At 39.5% G+C, this 24,195-nt stretch overlaps 1 protein-coding gene and 1 non-coding gene across 4 annotated transcripts; both read right to left on the reverse strand.

Moving 5' to 3' along the window:
* Positions 1-5,748: 5,748 nt before the first annotated feature.
* On the reverse strand, positions 5,749-17,893 carry LOC141608813 (FKBP12-interacting protein of 37 kDa-like). Of its 3 annotated transcripts, XM_074428162.1 has the most exons (14): positions 17,718-17,893; positions 17,579-17,630; positions 17,443-17,504; positions 15,095-15,162; positions 14,968-15,004; positions 14,104-14,191; positions 13,904-13,968; positions 13,753-13,830; positions 10,029-10,076; positions 9,573-9,626; positions 8,754-8,915; positions 8,355-8,424; positions 6,470-6,525; positions 5,749-6,327 (listed from the first exon to the last, which is right to left on the reverse strand). In XM_074428162.1, the coding sequence occupies exons 1-14, from the start codon at positions 17,742-17,744 to the stop codon at positions 6,157-6,159; spliced, it is 1,038 nt and encodes a 345-aa protein (XP_074284263.1). In that variant the 5' UTR covers positions 17,745-17,893; the 3' UTR covers positions 5,749-6,156. The 3 variants fall into 3 exon arrangements, with proteins under 3 accessions (XP_074284263.1, XP_074284269.1, XP_074284276.1); XM_074428175.1 differs by lacking the exon at positions 6,470-6,525 and having other exon boundaries at positions 5,909-6,327; positions 17,718-17,877; XM_074428168.1 differs by lacking the exons at positions 17,443-17,504; positions 17,579-17,630; positions 17,718-17,893 and adding an exon at positions 17,216-17,318.
* A 3,972-nt stretch (positions 17,894-21,865) lies between these two features.
* Positions 21,866-21,975, reverse strand: LOC141620417 (small nucleolar RNA R71). Its single transcript, XR_012531960.1, has one exon. It is a non-coding gene; the product is annotated as a small nucleolar RNA R71 (small nucleolar RNA).
* Between the last annotated feature and the right edge of the window lie 2,220 nt (positions 21,976-24,195).

Genomic DNA, 24,195 nt, shown 5'->3' on the forward strand with positions numbered 1-24,195 from the left:
CGAGTCTCTCAAGTGTCGATTTATCTAGAAATCGGGAAGGAACATGCACACAGCCTAGCAGGTGATAAAACTTCTTACGATGTAAAGCGTTAACAAAATGTACCTGCGGATAATCTGGGTGAGAGTCGAGGGAAGTGTCCCCTCGGACTGTGACCGTGCCAGAAGTAGAAGGAGCAGCAGCTGAAGTAGAAGCAGTAGAAGTAGAGGTGGCTGGAGCTGGTGTAGAACGAGACTGTCTACGACCCCGGCCTCTGGAACCCGAAGCAGAGTCTGCGGTGACGGTGTGAGGGACCAGGGGCTCTAAAAGCAACGGGCTGCCAAGCGAGTCCACCACAGGCGTAAAAGTAGCGGCTGGTGTAGAGGTAGTGGCTGCTGTGGCCACCACTGAAGAGAGACTAGCAGCAGTGCTAGCGGTGGTGGTGACCGTAGAGGAAGTGGCGGCTGAATCGAGCTAGCAGCGAGCTAGCTATGGAGCGAAAACTGCACTGCAAACAAAACTAGGAACACCGGGGCTGCAGATCTTGATCGACGACGGAGGCGGTGGCAACAGCAGAGGCCACCGTCTCACTCAAGGATGGGCTAGAAGTGGTACTGGTAGAAGGCAAAGTGCTAGACTCCATCCTGTAAACATAGGGCAGGAGGTATGATAAGAAAAATAGTGGCTAACAGTGGCTAAACAGCAAGAACCCAGCATGTTAAACCTGAAAAACTCCCCTACCAGTCGAAAAATTTCGACCTACAGCACATAATTCCCAACAATCCTCAAAAATTCGAATCATAGCATGCAAATGGTGATAGGGAACGGGATAGCAGTTAACAACAGTAGCAAGTAAGCAACAACTAAGGTTAATTAAGTCAAGGAAGCATGTAAACCCGTCTGACAGTCGAAAAATTCGACTGAAACACCCCTAATCGCGAAATCTCGCGCAATATTCGAATTAATCATGCAACAACAGCGAGGAATGGGGATTGATCATCAAGCAAGACAAGTAAGGGCAAACAAAGGCAATTAAAGTCGAAAAAAAATCGACTAAACCAAAATTTCGAACCCTAATTCCAATTTTTCCTCATAAAATTCAAAATAATCGAAATTAAAATGCATAGAGGATGAAGGAATCACTTACTTGATGATAGAAATCCTACAAATGCAATTAATCTTCAAATAAACAAGCAAAAGAGGCGATTTTTCGAGCTAAAAACCGCAAACCCTAAACCCTCTTTAAAACCGTGTAAAGGAGCACGAAACAAGGGGAAAGTAAGGGGCTTTGAAGGATTAATTAACGAGCAACAAGTTGTAGGAGGCGGATTTGGAGATTGGGCAAGAAAAATGGGGATTTGGGGATGAATGGATCGCAATTAGGGTTGAGGGACGAAAATTGGGGGTAAATGAAATAGAAATAAGAACAAAAGAGTTTAAGTTGGAAAAACTCCCTGCGTCCTTTTGCATTTACTCGATCGAGTGGTTTTAAACCACTCGATCGAGCACTTTGATGCTCCATCTACTCGATCGAGTAGAATTCTACTCGATCGAGAACTCCCCTTTATTGCTTTACTCGATCGACTGAAAGAAACACTCGATCGACCATTTTTTCACTCGATCGAGTACAAAAAGTACTCGATCGAGCTCTTTTCTCGCGTAAGCTCTTTAATTTCGTCTTTCTTCCTTTGAAATGCGTAAAACTTACCCAAACCTGCATAAAAACACGTGCAAAAATATCCCAAAATACCAAATACGCATAGAAACAGTCTATAGTCTTAATTCTACGCTAAAAACAGTCTATAAACTAATTGTCCTAATTAAAAGCAATAAAACAAATTCAACGGAAAATTCAAAAATTATTTATTACAAGATGTTACACGGGGCATTTCCCCGCTCAATTCCCAATGCAATTCAGTAGCCCCTTAGAGGGCTCCTGACTGGAGGACGTCCTCTCAGCAACATTGACTGTCCTCTTCAACTTCCATGAGCTTGAATTTGAATCTTTTAATACATTAGGAGGGGAATAGTTCACATCCACATAAGCTCGAACTTTCCTCATCCTTGCTCCTCTATCACCATCTTTAGCATCCTCACTTCCAGTTTGATTGACAATAATTGCACCATGTCCCTTGACAACTTCTTCATTGCTTTCATCTGTACCTGCAGCAAGGAAAACAGACGAACTTTCCTCCTTTTTGCTCTCAGTCTGAGGCGGAGGGGTAGCAATTGCAGCATAATACTCCAAATTTTCATCTGGAGCGTCAATAATAGGGTCAATAGAAGAGAGAGCATTGCAAGGCTGAGCTTGCATGGGAGCCCTCCGGAACTTAGACTGATGAAAAATCAGCTCCTCGTCCCCTACCTGAAATGTCAAGGTCATCCCCCCGACGTCTATATTTCACGGGCAGTAGACAAAAATGGTCTCCCTAAAATGATAGGGGTGTGTGCATCTTCGGGGATGTCTAAGACAACGAAATCAACGGGAATAAAGAATCTCCCGATCTGAACAGGTACGTCTTCTACTACACCTAGTGGCCGTGATATACTACGGTCGGCCATCTGGACAGTCATGTTGGTGCAACTCAGCTTTGTCAAACCAAGTCTCTTAGCCAGAGACAACGGTAAGACACTCACGCTAGCGCCTAAATCACATAGCGCGTTATCAATCAAATGGGTGCCGATATGACACGGAATTGAAAAACTACCCGGGTCTGACTGTTTAGGCGGTAACTTATTTTGAAATAGGGCTGACCCCACCTCAGTCAAAGCTACGGTGTCACTATCACTAATATCCCCGGCAACGGCGCCAAAATTTGACACGTCTGTCGTGTACCTGTCAAAAATAAACTAACTATATAGCTAGGGAAGTCAGGTCGATCTCCACAGGGAGGCAAGATATCTGTAGAAGTCTGTCTATTTGGTCACAAATGGGGGGGGTTGTTTGAATTGTTATCTAAACTATGAGGTTTAAAGGAAGGAGAAATAAAGGGAAGGAGCAGTAAAGGCAAGAAATAAGGATTAAACTATCAGAAAGAGAGGGACATGTCAGGATTTCGGTTCACTACGGCAGTCCAGTGACTCAGCTGTAAATGACTCAGACGAATTAATGCGAGACGGATACGGGAAAGGTCCTTTCGGTCCACTTTCTATCCAAAAATACCACTAACTTAACTTTCATTCTCGTCAGGGTAGTCTACTGTTCATAGCAGGCCTATTTAGTCCAATCTTTCGATCTAGGATTAATTTTAGCCAGATTAAAGGATGACTCAGAAGCGTGCACTCAACTAAGTCGAATAAATACAATTAAATTGCCATGGTAACAGGGTCTCATAATCAATTCATCTAATTCATTTACTACATCGTCACTTTCCTACCGCAGATCCCCTAATCCCAACATGAAAGAGGTTTAGCTACTCATGTCGCTAATTAAACTAACAGCAGATAAATTTCCTGCAATAAACATTATGAAATAAACAATAAATTGCATAAAAGTAAATTAGGGCAGAAGAATAAATGTAACGAAACGAAGAATTAAAGCAAACAAGAGATTAATTATTAATAAGAGAAGAGAAAGGAATTACAATCAAGCGAATCCGGCGTAAAGAACACAAAATCCGAGTGAAATAAATCCGAGAACAAGGTTACAGTGAAGAGGAATAAGCAACGCAGTAAAGTTTTCAGTAGTAAATTTAGATTAATCAAAAGATAGATAAAAGATGATCAAAGAGCCTCCTAATAACCTAGTTAACGTAGGTTTAAATAGGAAAGCAATAAAGTTTTGTGAAATAAAACATAACACGGGCTAATTAAAGCCCATAACAGCGAAACCACTCGATCGAGTGGATTAAAACCACTCGATCGAGCAAATCCTCAGCAACAACTACTCGATCGAGTAGAAAGTTACTCGATCGAGTAACCCATCTTCCTGCAACTTAAGGATCGAGTAGAAATCTACTCGATCGACCATCCTGGGACGTAAAAACCACTCGATCGAGTGGTAAAACTGCTCGATCTAGTTCTTTATCTTCAAATCAGCTCAAGTCCGCCACCGACTGCCTCGTAGTGCGTGCCTTGACGCTTCCCAACGCAGTATCTCACTCTGGAAAATCCTGTCTCCTCTAAATGCATGCAAAAAGGACGAAAAAGAGTACGATTCCACTACTTTCGCGTTCATTTCTACAAAATGGACAAAACGAACCAAAGTAGCCAATTCGAGGCAAAATACCATAAAAACAGTATAAAAATGCATAGAAATACGTGCTGAAATAGGCTAAAAAGACTATATATTATGCACGTATCAACGTGGTGGTTGGGGCAGTAGGAGGCCGCCGATAGAAGAGTGATGGTGGTTGGGTGGTGGCGGCAAGTGTAATACTCCACTGAACCGAATACGTTATTCAGGTGGAATTCCCCTTGAAAAGGTCCATTGATAGGCTTAAAACCTTACGAGTGCTTAAATGGATTGTAAGTACTACTCATATCACCAAAGTGCACTTTCTTTTCTGATTATTCATGCAAAAGAACTCAACAGCTGGGAGTCGTCTTAGGATGGGTGACCTCCTGAGAAGGTTCCCGAGATGCGCATGAGTGAGGACAAAATCTGCAGGAAATGACCCGTGTTGATCTGTGGGCCATATACACAGTCTGGCGAGCTACCGTGAGTGACCACTTCTGAACCTAGGATTGGGTCGGGGTGTTACAAGTGGTATCAGAGCAGCCATGCGACCGTGTGGTGAGCTTGTGGTCAGGAGTACCCGGGTCACCCACCTATCGAGGGAGGATTCGAGGTTTGGCTAGTTGCCTGCGGTCAGATGCTGCCAGGCGCAACGAGGACGTTGAGTTCTTCAAGTGGGGGTGTGTAATACTCCACTGAACCGAAAACGTTATTCGGGTGAGGTACTCCTTGAAGAGGTACATTGATAAGCTTAAAACCTTATCAGTGCTTAAATGGATTATAAATGGATCATATCAACAAAGTACACTTTATTTTCTGGTTATCCATGCAAAAGAACTTCACTGCTAAGCATGTTTGGCTGGGAGTCGTCTTAGGATGGGTGACCTCCTGGGAAGGTTCCCGAGATGCGCATGAGTGAAGACGAAATCCGCAAAAAATGACCCGTGTTGATCTGTGGGCCATGTACACATCTTGACGAGTTACCGTGAGTGACCGCTCCCGACCCTAAGATTGAGGCGGGGTGTTACAACAAGGGTGGTGGTTGGAAGGTGGAGGGAAGAAGTGAAAAGGAGAACATTGAAATGTGTAAATTGTTGAAAAGATGGTTAAAATAAAAAAGGTATAATGGTAAATCATGTACATGAAAGAGCAATACCATTTTGAAAAATAACTTGTTAGCACACAAGTTTAAGACTAGTTGTGAAACCAAGTATGGATATATCATACTAATTCATAGGGACATTTATAGATGGTACGATACCAAAAAAAATGGTTCATTTATAGTAATCCAGTAATATACATTCAAGTGGTGCATTACTTCAACTTCCATATGCCCTCCTGAAAGAGATGCGTTAGCTAAGAAATTGCTGGACAAGGAAACAGGCAGTCATGCAGCCATATGATGGTACTAAAATGGTTCGAGTTGATTTTGATAAACTAAACTCATTCTTTGATAAACTGAACTCATTCTGACATAATCGCCTAAATACATTCGAAGCAACATATGGTCTTTAAGGCTACATCGGCATAGTGTCAGATGGAAATGAATAAATTATCGCCTAAAAGCATCCGTAGACAGTAGACAGTAGACAGACCAATTCAAGAGGTGAAAGAAATAGTACTCCTACATTGTAAATAAATACAGAAAACCTCCCGACTATAAGATGGTAATATGGTAATAGTTACGGAGTAACAAATACTCGCAAGGGCTTGCTTAGGATGGAGATAACTATTACTTAGGGTAATAGAGGCTAAAACAAGAAGAAATAGGAGATTGGTGGTTTCTGACTATAAGAATTATTACCTCCATTACTTGGGAGGGAAGGTGGGTAACTATTACTCCCCTAATGGTGGGGGGCATCATGACTTTCCTCCATTTTTAAGTTCATTTAGGCTCCATTACCCAGTAATAGTTACCTCGAAAGAATGTTTACAAGGTCGCTAAAAACAATGTACAAGCTACAACCTACAAAATTGCACAAGGCAACAGTAATGAATTCCTTCAGACTTGCTCCCCCTGTGCAACCTCCACATCCTCAGCTGCTTCTTGTTCATGATTGACTATGGCAGCTTCATGTGTCGTTTCTTCAACTATGTTTCTTTGTTGAAGCTCAAGCTTCAATCTATTGATTTCAGCATCCCTCTCTTCCAATTTCTCTTGTAAGATCACCACCTGCGCGACGTAATTGTTTCCACATTCAAATCTTGTAAAAAGGCATATCGGAAGTACTTCTTGATTCTTAAATAATGGGACAGGTCGAAGAAGGCACAAAGCAGAACAAAGTCGTGGAATAAAAAGCACACAGATGAATTACCACTTCATTAGATCTCTCAGCATCACTTGCCATGGCCTCTATATTCTTACAAACTCCTGCCAGAAGCAGCAGCAACAACAACAACATCAGAGCCTTAATCCCAAAATAATTTGGGGTCGGCCGACATGAATCATCCTTTGGAACCGTCCATGGATGAACGCACGCCTCAATGCGAAAAAAATAGAAAAGAAAAAGTGAAAAACAAAAGGGGAGTGAAACATAATCCAAAAGCCAGGTAAAACTTATAGGTTTGAAAATCAAAATCCAAATTTCTTTTAAGCGAAAGAAAGAATTGGAAAAATAACGTAAACTCTAAGACGGAGAAATGAAGATTTATGGAAAAACAACTCAAAACATCATCGAGGAAACAAATTCGCATTCCTATCAATAGACATCACATAGCATCAATCTCAAAGGACAACAATCACTGTTATTAAAACTTGGACTCAAATTCCATCAAGTACATTCTGGACTGACTTGCTACCTTCAACAATGAGTGTGAGTGTTTAACTCGTTGAACATCTCATTCTCAACAACCAGCCTTAAATTTAAACTCAGTAGTCCTAATATAATTCTGAACTGTAAATTCTGGAGCTGGTTAATTAGATGGAGACATTATGACATCAGAGACTGCCTTGGACATGAAAATAAGAACGGAAAAAAGTAACCGAAAACGGCAGGGAGGGCTTTTAGCTAAGGGATGTAAACCCTGAACGAGAAAAAAATAAAGAGAAAGGATGACTCATTTGAGTCTTCATACTCAACCCTGTTCCTAGGCCTAGCAAGAGCATCTTAAGATGTGCTCATCTCTAATCCGTCCCCAGAAAACAGTTGCTGGCCAAGTGTCAATATATTTCTAAGCTCTAGATCAACTTACCGTCTCTCATTTGAAAAAGTGTGGAACTTGTTCCCATTAATCTTAGTTGAGCTGTATTGGACTTTATGAGAAGTCCAAATTTAACACCGGCCTAGGGGTTGTCCTAATAATAGGTCAATTTAAACATCACCAGCCACTCTACTGGTGCCTACAACAGAGAGACACTCTAAACACAATTCATACTTACTCACACCAGCTTGCTGACAACATGGATGAGCTTCAATTGAAAAAAAAAAAAAAAAAAAAAAAAAAAAAAAAAAAATTATCCCACCAACCCTCTTTCATGGTGTTGGACAGCACGGAGTTGAAGTTACGAGACAATCACATTAAACGGCATCATTTCTGTTGAAGAAGAAGAGTTTATTTGGGGGGGTTGAGATGGGAGAAGATGGGGAAAAAGTGAAAGTGTGGTTCCAATCACATACTCCAGCTTGATGTGCCATAAGCAGTAATTAAGCAAGAACAGTAAGACCTTCCAGCTTGATGTGCTATAAGCAGTAATTAAGCAAATACGAACAAACATTAGAAGATTGTTTCGATAGAAGGATTATATCGACAAATTCGATTTAAATTTCAAGGGAAGGGCATTTGAAATGTAGAGAATGGCATTAGTAGGGGTAGGAGGAGACCTAAGAAGCCATGTTAGCGCTATAACATCAATTGTCCCCAAACTACACTGAAATCATCGAAACTAGTAAAAGCAACAAGTACATAACAGAGGAAATTAACGGAACAATATTCACATTCACATCATTCATTTTCCAAGTTCATCATTAAGCACAAAAACACAGATAATAACATAAACTTCTCCAAAACCAGGAAAAAAAAAAAGTACAACTTCAAATAAGCTGCCTTTTGTCGATGCTAAAAAGTACAAGCAGAGAGAGAAGAAAAAAAGGGTCCATAAATGAATTTATAGGTTCATTTATTTGATATATAGGAAGAAAGTACAATCAGTGAGAATAAATAAAAAGATATCAACATTAGTTCAACTGTTCAATCACAGACCTTCAAATTGTTTCATTAACTCTGCATTCCGAGATTTTTGTAAAGCAAGTTTCATAGACATCTCTTTTATCTGTTAGAACAAAGTATAATAAATATCAGATTTATCAAAATAACCACCACATTTCAAACATTTCAAAAGTCAAAACACAAACCACACAAATGATAGTGTTTGTCAAGTGCCTCAACATTCGCTGCTTTACAAAGAAGCATTAATCTTTAGCACCGTTTACAACAAATATATGCCTGGAAACATTACAGAGTATATACTAAAGCAAAAAGACGGGGAGAACACAGTTCCCACCAAAATGCTCGTTCATGCAAAAAGAGGAGTTTGATACTTCCTCTGTGGTACATTCAAGATAAGAGGGATGAACGTCTATGGAAAAATATACAACACACCTTTCCTTCAGAAGCTTGGTTGCCTATCTCCTCATTCTCCTCTTGCAAGGTCTTACACCTCGCAATTAGCATTTTTCCCATTTTGCTGTTTGGTGTAAAAATAATTGCATTAATATTATCCTGCAATTCTTTCACCCTTTTCTCCTTTTCTTCAGCAAGATTCTGAAAAAATAAACCCAAGCTATAGAATCAACGTGAATGAGATTCATGCTATCCACAACGTAAGCTTCTAAAATGAAAATTTAAATTCATCAACATCAAAGTCAGTGTAACTTGTGTAAGAGGTACAATGTAAAAGTAGTTTGTCCGTTTTAATTCTAGTACTTGAAGCCATCAGATATTTTACTGAAAACTTCCAAGGCACTTCGAAGTGGTGAAAATTTTAAATGACAATAAAACATGGAGAATTTGGTTTAAAAGGTGTGAACTTGGCTGCCGTATGCCCTTGAAGGCCTTGATAAGCCCACATAATTTGTATATTGTGGACATTACCAGCGCTAATCTTGTAACAACATAAGCAGTACGAAAGTGGTTGGTTATAAACTAATAACAGGAAATACATATTTTAGAGCCTTCTATACGAGGCACACTTTGACATAAAAATGCCACTGTACAGTAAATAAGGTAAATGAATAGTAAAGTAAGACAACTGAAGCAGTATGTTTACATAATCGCTGCTCTTGTCGAGATGACTGCCAAATATAGGAAACCATAAGTTATGAGCACAAAATCACCATTCGTAAGCAATCAATACGGTAAACATAATGACAATACAAGATGGACTCAACATAACAAGATGCCAGGGTAAGAAGAACAAACCTTCAAGCGCATAAACTCCTCATGTATCGCAGGATCTAACAGGAACTTCCTCGTCTGTTAGGAATCACAATCAAATATTAAGCCTCGGTGACAACATTTAAAATTTTAAAGCATTAGCAGATTCAGCTATAAACACCACCCAAATAACAGTTTGAACTGGGATATGTGAAATAATTACTCATAACTATTCAAACTAATCATTATCACCACCACAGTGCCTCCAAACAGACTCCCACACAAAGTATGGTAAGGGAGGTTGAAGTGTTGAATATACGTAGCCTTCCCATACAATAAAGGAGAGATGGTTCTTAATTTACCCTTCAACCAAAACAAGGACAAAGCTTTACTGCTTTGTTAAAAAAGAAACGCCAAGGGTTAAGAGTAACTTTGATTTTAAAAGATAGTCAATTCTCAGTTATAGATGATTCAAAGCAATTCTGATTTAGAGAGAGAGACCTGCATAGAAGGAGGCTTCAGTTGTGCTCTTAAATCCCGAATTGCCGCCTACAATTTGAAAATATCAGGGATTGATCTAAATAAACTAGTAATGCAAAGGATACAGATGTGTCACTTTATAAGTAGCGACGACGACGACCACATCAACACTTGTCGGGATTGATCGTAAAAAAACTAGTAATGCACAGGATACATATGTGTCACTTCATAAGTAGTGCCGACGACGACCACATCAACACTTGTCGGGATTGATCTTACAAAAACTAGTAGACACATATGTGTCACTTCATATGTAGCGACGACGACGATTTCTAATCAACTAGTCTCATATCATTAGGATGTGGTACACTGACTTAGTTTGAAAAGGAGCACCGAGGCGAAGGCGAATGCTCCCTCCTCTTAGACGGGAGGGTCCCTATTTTTGGTAACAACGTTGTATTTCAAAATAAAAGTTTGGGCAACATATTAGGAGTTTTCAAGTTGGCTAACATGTAAAGGAGTAAAAGGTAACAAAATTGGGGAATATGAAGGGCATAACTACAAATTTTGAAGAAAATAATATGAACATTGCTTATTAGTGACCCTTGTTATGTGAGCTTTATCTAAAAGGCGCACCTAAAATGCACCCAGGCGTTTTGACTAGTGTCCGCACTCGAAACGCGCTTTTTAAACTAAGAAACAGAGAAAAAAGAGCATAGAATAGGGGGAGAGAACTAATAAAAAAAATAGTATTAAGAAAATCTTAAAGATAGACAAAAAAAGAGGTGGGGAGAGGAATAATCATAGTGAGGAAAGAAACAAAACCATAAACAAAAAGTTCAGTAAACCCAATGAAGAGGATGGATGATGGAGTGGGATAAATAAGTGCAAGGAAAAAAAAAAGAAAAAAAGTAAAGAGAACAATAGGGAAGATGGAATAGGTGTAAATGACAAAAGAAAAATGGAAGAAAGGTAAAAGAGGACAAAAAAAAGAACATTGACAAATCCACGAAAAAAAATAGGTATAGGTTTCGACTATATGCGGTCCTTTATATGTTATTCTTTTTTATGTTATTCGATTCTTTTCTATAAATAATATTTAAAAATTTAGAGAGTTGTTTTAGGTCGGCCTAAAATTTATTTTTCAAATCAAGGTCTATCTAAATATTACTAATATATATTGTTCAATAATTTTCCAAAGTTCCAAAGTAAGGAGCTTAGTATGAATGATCCCGTTAATTGTTGAGGTGTTGCTATGTGAGCCGGAGGCCGCGGGTCCAAATGGCAACGGAAGGCTTGCCCTTGTTACACCCTTGTGGTGGGGCCCTTCCCCAGACCTTGCGGAGACGCCATCGTGCATCGGACTTCCCTTATTTTTTAAAGGAATATTCTACATGGATCCATATTTTTTCATTTTCTAAGGCGTACCCCTCTTTTTGAACCAAAAAAAACTTTGACTTGCCACAATTCTTAGCCCTTGGTTTGAAAATGTGCAAGTCGAACTGAGACGCAAAGCGCAAGACAAAGGCGCGCGCCTTTTGGACATGAGGCGCCCTACTTTTGACAAATTTGTACTTTCCAAATAAAATTTTGGGCAGCAATAGCCTTTTTAGGAGTTCTCAAGTTGGCTAGCAAAATTAGGATAATGGGGAAAAGAAATGGTGAGCCTTGTCTAAAAGATATGAAAAGTGTGTCTAGTTAGCTTTGTTAGCTAAGCCTTGTCTAGAAGGCACACCTTAAATGCACCAAGGCGTTCGTTTTGGCTATTGCCTCATCCAAGGCGCGCCTTAGGCACGCTTTTTTAAACTAGGTCTTAGCCTCGAATTAAGAATAGTGAATAGTGAATAAAATATATATGTTGAACAAAATAACCTCATCACTGAAGTAACTCTAATTCACACCCACCCAGACATCCTTCCTCATTCACATTCACACCTCCCCACCCAAAGCCCAAACACCAACCCATTACCCACCCCCAACACCCACCAAACAACCAACTACCTCACCGCTGGCATCGCTGACATCAACAACCACCGCTATATTCCCACTTCTCCACCGACATTACCCTACACCGTTGACCTTAGCCACCCCTAGAGCCACAAACTTCCCACACCAGCGACCACCAAAAACCCGTTTTGACAACCCACCACGCCACAAAATCCCACCCTACGAAACAAAAAGGTGACAACCTTCACCCTTCTTTGCCGACAACAATGACCTCATTAGTCAACCAGATCTGGTCAGAAAAGATTTCTGTCAATGAGTATTAATGGTGATGGTGAAGCCCTGAATGCTCGTGATTGGAGTTAACGTTGGATTGGGTTGGAAATGGTGGAGCTTCGGGTATTCTGCATGTGGGGTGGTGGGATTGGGGTGGATGCTGGCCGTTGGGTCAGGTGGACATGGTAAGTTTGGGAGTAAGGAGAGTGGTGGACCAGGTGGTGGTGGTGGTGATGGTGGTGGTGGTGGCGGCGGCGGCGGGATTGGAGTGGGGGTGGTGGATCGGGTGGTCTGGTGGTGGTGAAAGGAATGGTGGGTTTGTTCTAGAGAACTTAGTTGGTGTTTTGAGTGTGGGGCAGATGGGTTGGGGTGAGTCATGATAAGGGTACACAAGTAATTTGTTAGATTATTACATACTACCTCCGATTCTTTGAAATTTCCCCACTTTTTAAGATTTGTGAGGAGTATTTTAATCAAATGGGGCAATTCCTAAGAATCAGAGGAAGTACCATTTATGGAAATGGTATAAATCCAAGGAAATGGAAAGTGGTATGAATCCAGTGCACAAGAGGGAGTAGTACAGAGTAGTTTATTGCCTTTAGTTTGAATTTTTTATATATGGAAAAAGGCCAACGGTAATGCGGCTAAGCCACTTACGGGTAACGCCCAATACCACTGACTGACTCAACGTCTAGATATTTATTTATTATTAAAAAATTGTTGAGTGACTCAGTGATTCTACTTTTTTCTTTTGAGATTCACAAAGATCGAAGTTATTAAAGTCGTTCAGTGGATTAGTGATTATAATTCAAAGACGCAGGTCGACTCAAGGGTTTTGGTCCTAAACTGCCAACCTGAAATTCAATTCAACGTAAACCTGGTTTCAATAAATAGTTTTAAAGCCATTCCATTTTGTTAATTATTTCAATTTGCAAATTATTAGAAAAAAATTTGCGCATTTGTTTTTTTTCCTTTTTGTGTCAAAATGAGCCGTAAGGACAGTACAATAAAGGGAAAGGGGGGATTTGAAGATGGGACTACTTGTCCACAATACCTCCGCCTAAGTTACTAAGCTAAGACCTCTTTGGCCTCACGTGCTAAAGTAATTGGAGATTTTGAGCGGTGATGTCAACTGCAGGTAACATAACTTGTCGTTCCCACAATGTTACTTCCAATTACTAAAGCGTAAAAAAGAGATCACAAGTAATCCAGCGGCAGAAGGCAATAAGCCCATGGACTTATGTGTCGCCAATCAATCCTATTGTTCAAATAAATTTTCCTCTCCATTTTTCTTTAATCCCAATTCCTAAGTGATAAGAAACATATACAAAGTTGAACAGTTTCATAAACAAAAACATAACCACCTTTCAAAAGAACCATGATTTAAAAGTAAGAGGAAGTACAAATAGAGAGCAAAAACCACTAGAACTAGCTAAAACGACATTTGACGGTAAATAAACAAATAAACCAGAATAGGCTTAACATCACTGGTAGAGCTCAAAGACAATTGTAGAATATAGTTTACCTTCAATTCTGCTATCTCTTGCTCTCGTTTCGCAAACGTCACAATAAAAGCAGATTCTTTCTTCTTTGCTTTTTCTAGCTGCCCATACAAAAAACTAACAATTACTGCCTGTCATAATTGCATATAAATTTGAGAGCATGCCAACACAAACCTGTTCTTTCAGAGACTTCTCAGATGACCTTAACGTCCGAACGTACTCAACCACAATTTTAGGTTCTGCAGATATAACAATAACAACAGCAAAGGCACGTAAGTCGGACAATAGCAACAAGAAATTTCAAACAGTAGCTGAATACTTGAATGAAAATAACACACACAAATAACAAAAGCAACAAAGTAAGAACAACTAACCTGGGTTAGTTCCTGCAGGTATGAAAGAATCATTGAGGAATGAAGAATGCCATTTCTGAATTTCAGACTTCGCAGCTTCTAGCTCCATCTAAGATAATAAACCAGAATAAAATGTTCAATAAATGATTGTGTGAAGAACTGAAAGAAATTAAATAAGCTTTAGAAAGAATCTTAGTGATATGAGTATTTTTAGGTCATGCTAGACTGCTAGTCCTTAAGTCCTTACTACAGATAAAAAGCTACTCAAAAATTAATGATAACCTTGAGTACAAATAGAATTCTAAAGTAGCATTGCACCAAGCAATAAGCCATATTCTCGGTGTTTCAGGACTAGAAGTAACATTCAATGTCTAAAAAATTAACTCCTCCCTCAGTCCCAAAAAAGTTGTCAACATCTTCATCTTAGCCATAGACAGTTAATCAATGAAAAACAGTAGACTTGGGGAAAATCATGTTGCGATAACTGTATGTGATAGCGATACTACTATAATACACGGTTATGGCTGATTGAATACATCTACAATTGCACTGTTATGGATCTCATCCTAGTAGATATAAGGTGAGAACTGATGGTGAGAAAGAGGCATGACAAATGAGGAGTTAACTGAATATATTATATATGTAGTCAAGTTACACTCTTTGCATGCCTTGACATAAGCAATTACTACTAAATCATATGACATTGTATTTTGCTTTCCAACATCACTCCTCTCTCCCTCTCTCTCCCCCAATGTAATCCAACTAAAAACAACCTAATGCAATGGTTTTACTTCCTTGAGACTAGAGTACCTTGCTGATTGTCAAAGAAAAACCAAAAAATAAAAGATAATGCAAAAAAAATGTTGACAGAAGTAGAAGCCATACTTTACACTGAGTGAGGTCATCCTTGGACTTGTCAAGACTGGGAAAAGTAACGGATAATAATTCAGTGCACCAAAAACATATAAGCATTTTAAAGATCAGGATTTCAAATTTCCAAACCCCAAAGTACCTCTCACGAAGGGCCAATATCATTCCTGTTGCCGCACCAGAAGCCGTCTCTTCTGGTTTAGAGTTAACCTAAAAAACAAGCCAAAGAATATAAACATAAAAAGGAACCTTTAACAGCAAGATCATAAACCATACACTCATTGAGGAGGTGTCTCATAATATACTCCACGTGCCTTATAAGTTATAACTAGTGTGCCTTAGTAATACATACTACCTACATTCCAATTATATTGTCCTCTTTTGACTTTGATGGTCAACTTCCATTAATCTCTCCAAATATTTGTATAGATACAATGTCAAATTTGGCTTGCTTGATTTACAAAGTAACTATTCTCATATCGTCTTTTTACAAAAATTGCAACTACGGTACATTGTGATAGAGAAGCACTTAAAGTTGACAGTCAAAATCAAAGACACATTGTCGCATACCTTTGCTGTCTCTTTGGAGACATCTCATTCTCTTTACATACCTTGATACCTTTGCACTTTATAGTATTTAATGTGCAAAAGAGGCGCAAAAAGTACACTAGTGGTATGAATGAAAAAAAAAAAAAAAGGAAAAAAAAAAAGTGTATAAGCTACTTCTAGGGTGCATAGCTAAGTGTACCCAATGACTTAGTAACATTGCAGAAACTAACTTCGTGAAGCTACGGATATACCTTTTCACAAATGAATACTAACAATGATTTGCATGAAAAGGCTCAAACAACTTACCATCGACAAAATCACCTATGTCTTGAATGGAGAAAGGAAACAGGAATGAATGAGGTTAATCTCACAATCCTAAAGATGACGGATAAGGGTTCTTTTTTTGAAAGAGATAAGGGAAGGTTTTAATTATACATGACACTAAGACAGACAGGGGAACCAAAATGACAAGGAAAAAAAGCAAAGTACGGGGAAAAAGCAAGTAGTTTCACCTTTCTTTTCCATCTCATACACTGATAGCACCCCTCACCTCAGAGAAAAGGAAGCACAAAAAAGCCCATTGTTCTAAACTTAACGGCTGCCTTGGCCATGATAATGAACCACCTTGCACATACTTACTAATTATCATCTTAGTTTTAAAAGAAGCAAGTCACAAGTCACAACCAGGCGATGAGAGCCCGAGGCGACAAAGCACAAGGAGCAGGCCCGCACCTTATAGACAGTAGGAGCGACAGTTATCACAAAAAAAAAAAAAATGTATTTTCTAGATGAAGTTTTGTGCAATATTTCCCTTTTGTAAGGAATTTAAAGAGGGTTAACATGTAAAGAAGCTAGCGTTAAGGAAAATGTGCCAAAGACAAGGGCATATATTTTCTAAGAAAAAAAGGTAAAATATTAAAATTGCGTTGTAGTGTGCATCACTAGCAGTGGTTTGTATATAAGGGTGCACTTAAGGCTCAATGAGGCATTTTGACCAGTGTCTCACTGAACCTTGGGATGAAGTGCGCCTGATGTGCGAATCGCCATACACCCCAACCGTTCCAATCCCCAGTCTGTCAACAAAAAGTTTAGAAAAAAAATGAAGTACACCAGAAAGTTTGTCTCATGTTGGCTTCGCCACTAAAGGAACAACTAACAATTGTATTAATTACGGAGTATTACTTATTAGGGTTACGAGACTACTATGTCCTAAAATTTAGATCTATTATGAAGTCATAATATTATTATTGACTTCATCAAGCTACTTCTTAGAATTACTTTTCATACTGCAAGTTTCCTGTCCAGATTATAAGCTAAAACTTAATATGCACCATTCATCTAGAACGATGGATGCTCTCAAATTATAACCTAAAACTTATAATGCAGCATGCTATTGCTTGTCAACAAAATTCATACTATTGCTTGTCTTCTCAAAATAAGCCGAACTAGGGTTTACCTAAAATAAGGCCAAATTCGATACCTTTTTCTCAAAATAGATTCACTTAAATTAGAGAACGGCTGCAAGGAGTCCAAATGTTGGATTCCGAAGAGCTTTAACCAGGAAACCTCCAAGGTATGGTCTACCCTATACAATGTAGCTGTTTCTGCTGAATGTCTTTCAAAAGTAGGCTCCATGGACAGGAACCGGTTCTAGAAATACGTCATTAGAATGTAACTCAACACGTTTATAATTGAGAGTTATAGAACCACTGACCTCTAACAATGAATTCATAAACATCCAAGGTAATGCCTCCAGACCAGGTTATAACCTAAAACTTATAATGCAGCATGCATCAAGAACAAGGGAAATCAAGCAGCATACGAACTGTACTCATACAACATCTGGACAATGTCACTATACTCTACACGGAGAGCTAACCCAAAATTGTAATCAACGAGTAGTAGGAAGTGCAAGATTCAATCAAAAAATAATAACAAGACCTTTTTGGAACCGAAAATATCGTCTTCGTCATCGTCAAGCTCTCCAAAGCTCCGCTTAATTCCTAATCAGAAAAATGAAAACATTGAGACTAATTGTTTACAAATTGAATAAGTAATAAAAGAGAAAACAAAATACCTGAGCGGGGATTGCCATGATTATCAGTAAAATCTCCCCCAAAATCATCATCCTAGTAATCGCAATAGAATTGAATTGAGAGCTTAGAAAGAAGGAAAGAAAGAATAAATAAAATAAAGAGAAAAGGATAAGAAATTACATCGTCGAGATTAGGGTGAGTTGCCATTACAATGCTAAACCGAAAGTCAAGTCGTGTATTCAGGAAATACGCGAGAGATGAGACTTGATACTGTAGAGACTACAGACAGAGATGAGACTTGGTTTTTTTCTTTTTAAAAAGAAAAAACTTAAATTTAGGTATGGCAATTTGGCAATGGATCCGCATATTATCTAGGTTCTGGGATCAAATCCAAGTATCCAACGAGTTAAATATGGATCGCAACATTTTGGCTCTGATGGATATGGATTTGGATATGGATATGGATATGAATATGTGATATGTGATATGTATTTATTTCCTCACGATTCTTCCCCTCCTTTCTATGCATTTTGACCCGTTTTGAGACGGTTTACGTACCCTTACTTGCATTTTGTGTCCCAATTTCTCGTTCTATGAGTTTGTGTCTCATTTTGTAGGATTAGAGACGGAAATGAAGAATTGGGAGCAAGCATGATCATTTGGAAGATAGCATAGGAAAGAGAAGAACATGCTGAGAAAGGGCATGCAGCCGGTCGGTCGGCATCCGGTCTCGACGCTTTTTTGTCGACGCTTTTATAAGCGTCGACCCATTTTTTCACCCCATACCCATTTTAAGTAATCTGAAAATCTAAAAATTAAAAAGCTGCCACTCTCTACCATAAACATTCATTTCTCGCGCTCTTCAAATTTCCCAACAAACCATTCATTGCTCGGGTTCTTCAAATTTCCCAAAACCCTAACTGCTCCTCACTCCTTAATCCCGATCACTCACCTCACAAACAAGTCAATTATTCATCTGAAACGGCTGTCTATTCAATGCGGTTGGCGATTGATTCAAGTAATTATAATATTTTGGTCATTTTTCTCCATGTAAGAACTTCGATCTATGTGATTGCACTTCCTTCCTATCTAGCGATTTCGGTCAGACCTGGACAGAACAAGTAAATTATCTATGTAATACCCGCCCTTTTAGAAACTCGTTGACCAACCTTGACCGACTTTGGGAGCAGGTGATATCCCTTAGTGGTGCGTGCCAGAGTTACCATTTGCCGTGTTTGCCTTTCTATGTGGGTGGTACTCGATAAAGTAGAGGCTACTCGATCAAGTAGCTTGGGTACTCGATCGAGTAGGGGGCACTCGATCGAGTACGTTAGTTACTTGATCGAGTAGCGTCTTTTCAGCGGAGGTTTATAATCGTGTTTCGTCAAAACCACAAATCATTTCCGCCTCTTTTCTCTAAACCTAGATGTCGTCCCTTCCTCTTCCTTTCACCAAGTACCTTCCATGGGAGCCTTTGAGGGTGCTTGTGCCATAGGAGTGCATAGCTTGACTCGGGTAGCAGTTCCTTTGCCAGATTTCCACATGTAGGTATGTCATCATCATCATCATCCGTGTCTTTGTGTTTTCAGTTAGGGTTAGAAGGGTAATGATAGAGGATTGTATTGTGTGTATAGGTGTTGCTTGATTGCTGGGTGTCGCGTGTGTGGACACGGAATCGTTGCAATCGCTTAAAGGTAGGTTCGCCTACTCAGTTTCTGTTGATTGTCTAGTGTGTCGGTTGCTGCGTTGTCGTTGTGTTGTTGTCGTGACCGTGTGGTTGAGTATACATGGTAATCGGTTGGTGTATGCTGTTTTGTTGATTGTTGTTGTATTGCAGTTGTCTATGATTATTGTCGTTGGTTCTTGAGGTGCGTCCTCAGCTGAGTGGAATCACTTGCGGGAGTGTCTTCACGCCCTAATTTCGCCCTCCGTGGAACCCGCCACAGGAGGGGATGTGCACATTAATGGGACAGGGTTATCGCTCGATATGATGAGCGGGGCTTAGGTGGGAACGGCTGCGGTCCCCAACTGGCAGGGCTGGTCCAGTGGACAGTCGGTGACGAAGATTGGTTTGAGTGGTTGTGATTGTGTGTGTGTTTGGTTGTGGTTATGGTTGTTATAGGTTGGTTATGTTTGTTGTGTCTTGTCTCAGTTACTGACCTTGTTTGGTTTGTCTTGTTTGTTTTGTTGTGTCTGCCTTGATCCCTTATGGTGAGCAGTCAGTCTTGGCAGGTGTTGTTTTGGATGGTTGCTGGAGTCCGGGCTGGGATGAGTCCTCAAGAGTTACGACAGGATATAGTTTATAGTGATGAGTTGTATCTTTCTTTTAGCAGTTTGGTTGTAACACTTGTAAACAGTTTAAATGTTCTTTTATTGACCTTTGATGATTACTTACCTCGAGCAACCGAGATGGTGATGTCCTTATATGCTAGGGAATGTCTTAGTAAGGCTCCTTGGTATATGGGGGTGTCACAAAGTGGTATCAGAGCTGATACGTGCATATTCTATACACTTTATTTGCAGTTTTGGCACGTATTTCCAGGCGTATTTGTTAGCTTTAAGCTACTATTTCTCCCGAAACGGTTTACTTTGCATTTTCTATGATTTATTGTAGGAATGAGTGGAAGTAAGCTAAATCAAGCCTAAATCGTCCTCCGGAGGCAACTTCAAGGAAGCTTGGAAGAAGGAGGTTCGTACTCACTCACCTCGGGATGCGTGCTTGGGGTGAAGAGGCTGTTCTTGAAGAGAAGAAGCCACTACACAGCTCAGTCCAGTCGATCGACCATGCTGTACAGTCGATCGACCAAGGAGTTTTATCAGGCGTTACTGTACTGCTATCACCAGTCGATCGACCATGCTGACCGGTCGATCGACCAGTCTGCGAGCTGAGAATTAATTCTTCGTGTTAGACTTTTTAAAAGCCCAATTTGTAATTTACTTTTGGCATCGCTTATCAGTAGAACGTATCTACAATTTTCGGTTATGTTTTTTATTATTGAAGAACTCAGTTTTTAGATCTAGCTTTGGGAACGGAAAAACCTCGAATTCGATTACTTTGTTCATCATTTTAATTAGTAAGTTTTTATGCAAATTCTTTCTTCCTTAATTTCTTGTTATTTCGATTCTTGTTTTTACCAATTTAATTTCAGCAATTAAGTTCTTACCTTTTGTCTTTAGTTCAGTTCAATCATGTCAAATTTATTCTTTGCTATCAATTTTGCAATTGTTATAGTTTTAATTATGCTTAGTTAATTTTATTGATTGGGAACGAGGTGAGCCATGGCGTAAATTGGGATTATTTGGTTAGCATGAATTCTTCTACATCGACCTTGTTGTCTTTTGATAAATCTTTTTACTAGATTGAAAGATTAGTAATTTAAATTATCATTAGATTGGAATTTCCTTTGAGCGAAAGCTTTGAGAAATTCTTGGGAATTAGTAGACCGTAAGGTTAATTTGAGCATAGATCGAAAGGCTTGCTCTTATTCCCTGAGACCGTATTTTAGGACCTCTGCTACCTTATTGACCTGACCTTAGCCATGGTGAACCGAAGTTCCCGATCTTCTTTTTATCTTGTTGAGAAATTTCATATTTAGTAATTAGTCGTTAGAATCAACCAATTTCAAACCCCCCATTTAATTGTTACTTTTATAGACTGAAAATAGCAAACAAAATTAATCTTGTCTCTCTGTGGTTCGACCCTTACTACCACTAGCTATAGTTTTAGTTTGGAATTATAAATTTAATTTTGATACAAAACGACGGTATCAAATTTTGGCGCCGTTGCCGGGGAGACGGTGTAATTCTGTTTGCTTTATTTTTAGTTTATTTTTCTTGTCTCAAGGAACTTTGGTTCCTTGAGGCCGTTGCTTACCTTTGCTTCTAGTTTTGCTTTGGCACAGTTAGAAGACAGGTTTTTGAGAGGAAGGCTTGAGTACTCTCAGTTCTGCGAATATGGCTACAATATATGATAATCTTCAGCCAAAGGAACACCATCTTCCAAAGGGGCACCAGTTACCTACCCCTACTACCGGTAACTTCGAATTTCGTTCCTCTTATATCGATTTAGTGGAGCGAAATCAGTTTGCTGGTTTACCAGATGAGGACCCCTTGAAGCATATGGAAATTTTCACGGACTCACTGCTTGCCCATACCTATACCAAATGGGGTGACTCAGGATGAAGTAAAGGGGGTGATGTTCTTATACTCCTTGAAGGATTCGGCACGAGATTGGTACCGCTACCTTGATAGGGTAGCAGCTGGAGTCACAGATTGGACATCTCTAGCATTAGCCTTCTACAAGAAGTACTTCCCGCTTTCAAAGACTGATGCCTTGAGGAGTAAAATTACAAATTTCCAAAGAAGAAGTCGATGAGGGTTTTTGTGAGGCATGGGGACGTTTCAAAGGTTTGGTCCGAGCTGTCCCTCACCATGGCTTCCAGCAGTGGTATCTTTGCAACTTATTCTACAATGCTTTATATGATGATTACAAGGTCATCCTGGACGCAGCTGCGAATGGTAGGTTCCAAAACAATACCGGTCAGAATAGAGGTTGGAACACTATTGAGGAGATGGCGGTCCATAGTGCTGAGTTTGGGAGCTCACGTGGAAATTCACGAAAGCAAAGTGATGAAATGAGCACCGTTGTGACACTCATTACTTCTATTACTGCCCATCTTGAGAGGCTCGAGGCCTCTGAAGCTTCCAAGGAAAGAGTTGAAATTCCTGTCCATAATTCAGATGAGACCGCGAAGTTGAGAGAAATGGTCCAAACTCTTTTGGTTCAAGTGGCGAATATAGAAGCAGCCGGGATTGAGTCCTCAAAGAATTTTGTGAAGCAGTTGGAGAATATAGAGGCTAAGCAAGTCGCCAATTCTTCAAGCAAATGTGAAGGGACAATTGAAACGATTAATGCCATTAATCTCAGAAGCGGCCTCTCTTATGAAGGTCCCGACAAGCCAAGAGGAGACTCGGGAAATGATGAAGAAGCTAGTTTAATTTCTGGTGCAAAAACGAGCTCAATTGCCAGTACTTCTGGTCGATCGACCACTACTATCAGTCGATCGACTGATGTGTCAGATAAAAAAGTTTCTGATCAGAAACTATTCACACCCAGCATAAGCAGTCGATCGACCAACATTGTCAGTCGATCGACTGAGATTCCTGACGAAGAGGTTTCTGTCCAGGAACTGTTCACGCCCAGCCAGTTTGGTCGATCGACCACTCTTACCAGTCGATCGACCGGGGTTCCAGTGCAGGATGCAAATCCGTCAACTAATTCGCATGATTCTACACTTATTGATGATTTGACGGAGGTTTTAAACTTACGGCGGCGGCGGTTACTGATCCTACGACCAGTGTTGTTGCGATCCCGTGTCCGAGCGTTTAAAGAATACTAAGCTGGAGCGCAAGTTTGGTAAGTTTTTGGAGATGGTCCAGGTAACGATTCCTTTCACTGATTTAATTACCCAGGTACCCTCTTACGCTAAATTTATGAAAGATATTTTAAATCATAAGAGAAATTTTCGTGATGATGGTAATGTTGCTTTTGTGGAAGAATGTAATGCTCTTTCGCAAATTAATGTACCACCTAAATTAAAGTACCCGGGTAGTTTTTCAATTCCTTGCACTATAGGTAACCACGAAATTGGAAAGGCCCTTTGCGATTTAGGGGCCAGTGTCAGTGTCATGCCGTATTCTGTTTGCGAAAGGTTAAATATTGGTAGACTTAAGGTGACCGATATTACCGTTCAAATGGCAAATAGATCGACTCAGAGACCTATAGGAGTTCTAGAGGATGTACCCGTTCGAGTGGGTAAGTTTTTTATTCCTGTCGATTTCGTTATTTTGGACATTGCAGAGGACAGTCAGATACCTATTATTTTAGGTAGACCGTTTTTACATACAGCCACTAGTAGAAAAACCCCCTATCGTGTCGCCGCTATCGTGGCGGTTCTATAGGAAACGACATAAAAGACAAAAAAAAAGGGCGGGAACGAAATTTTTATGCTATAGTAAGTCTATTGTGGCGGTTTTAATAAAGAACCGTCACGATAAAATAAATTATTTGTGTCGGTTTTAAGTTAAAACCGCCGCCATAGGTCATTTGTGGCGGTTATTCATACAACCGACATTAATAATGACACTAAAGATAGTGATAAATAATAACGCTTCTTTATCAAAAACCGCCACCAAAGAGTTTTATGGCGGTTTTAACTACAATAGACATATTAATCGACATATTAAAAAAAAGACCACTTATAAAAAAACTAACATTAAGCAAGTAGAAAAGGCTAAAGTCGTTGAAAATAACCGTAGCCTATTACAAAAGGCTACGATCGTTGAGAACCAACCGTAGCCAAATATATATAAATAAAAACAAACGGTTACGGTTCACCTTTAAAACCGTAGCCAAAAATTATTTTAGTAGGTCTCCTGAGAGACGGTCTCTTAATAAGCTTTTTTGAGAGACCATTGTACAATTTTAAGGAAAAAATGGTACTAAAGGTAATAAAATAGGTACAAATCATGATTAATGATAAAATAGGTACATTTATTATGTAAATAGGTACGAAATTACTATGTTACGATCAACAATAAAAAAGAGTGACGAAAATACAAATAAAAGTGATTTAAATATTTGCCTTCACAACTTAAA

This window comes from Silene latifolia, chromosome 1, assembly GCF_048544455.1.
Source record: "Silene latifolia isolate original U9 population chromosome 1, ASM4854445v1, whole genome shotgun sequence".
Lineage (NCBI taxonomy): Eukaryota > Viridiplantae > Streptophyta > Magnoliopsida > Caryophyllales > Caryophyllaceae > Silene > Silene latifolia.

Excerpts from the sequence above, each read along its gene's own strand:
- LOC141608813 (XM_074428162.1), bottom strand. The coding sequence starts at position 17,744 with ATGGCAACTCACCCTAATCTCGACGAT. Across the intron at positions 15,163-17,442 it reads ATATTTTCGGTTCCAAAAAG|GTTAACTCTAAACCAGAAGA; the intron begins GTCTTGTTATTA and ends CTTGTTTTTTAG. Across the intron at positions 13,969-14,103 it reads ACCTGCAGGAACTAACCCAG|AACCTAAAATTGTGGTTGAG; the intron begins GTTAGTTGTTCT and ends TTATATCTGCAG.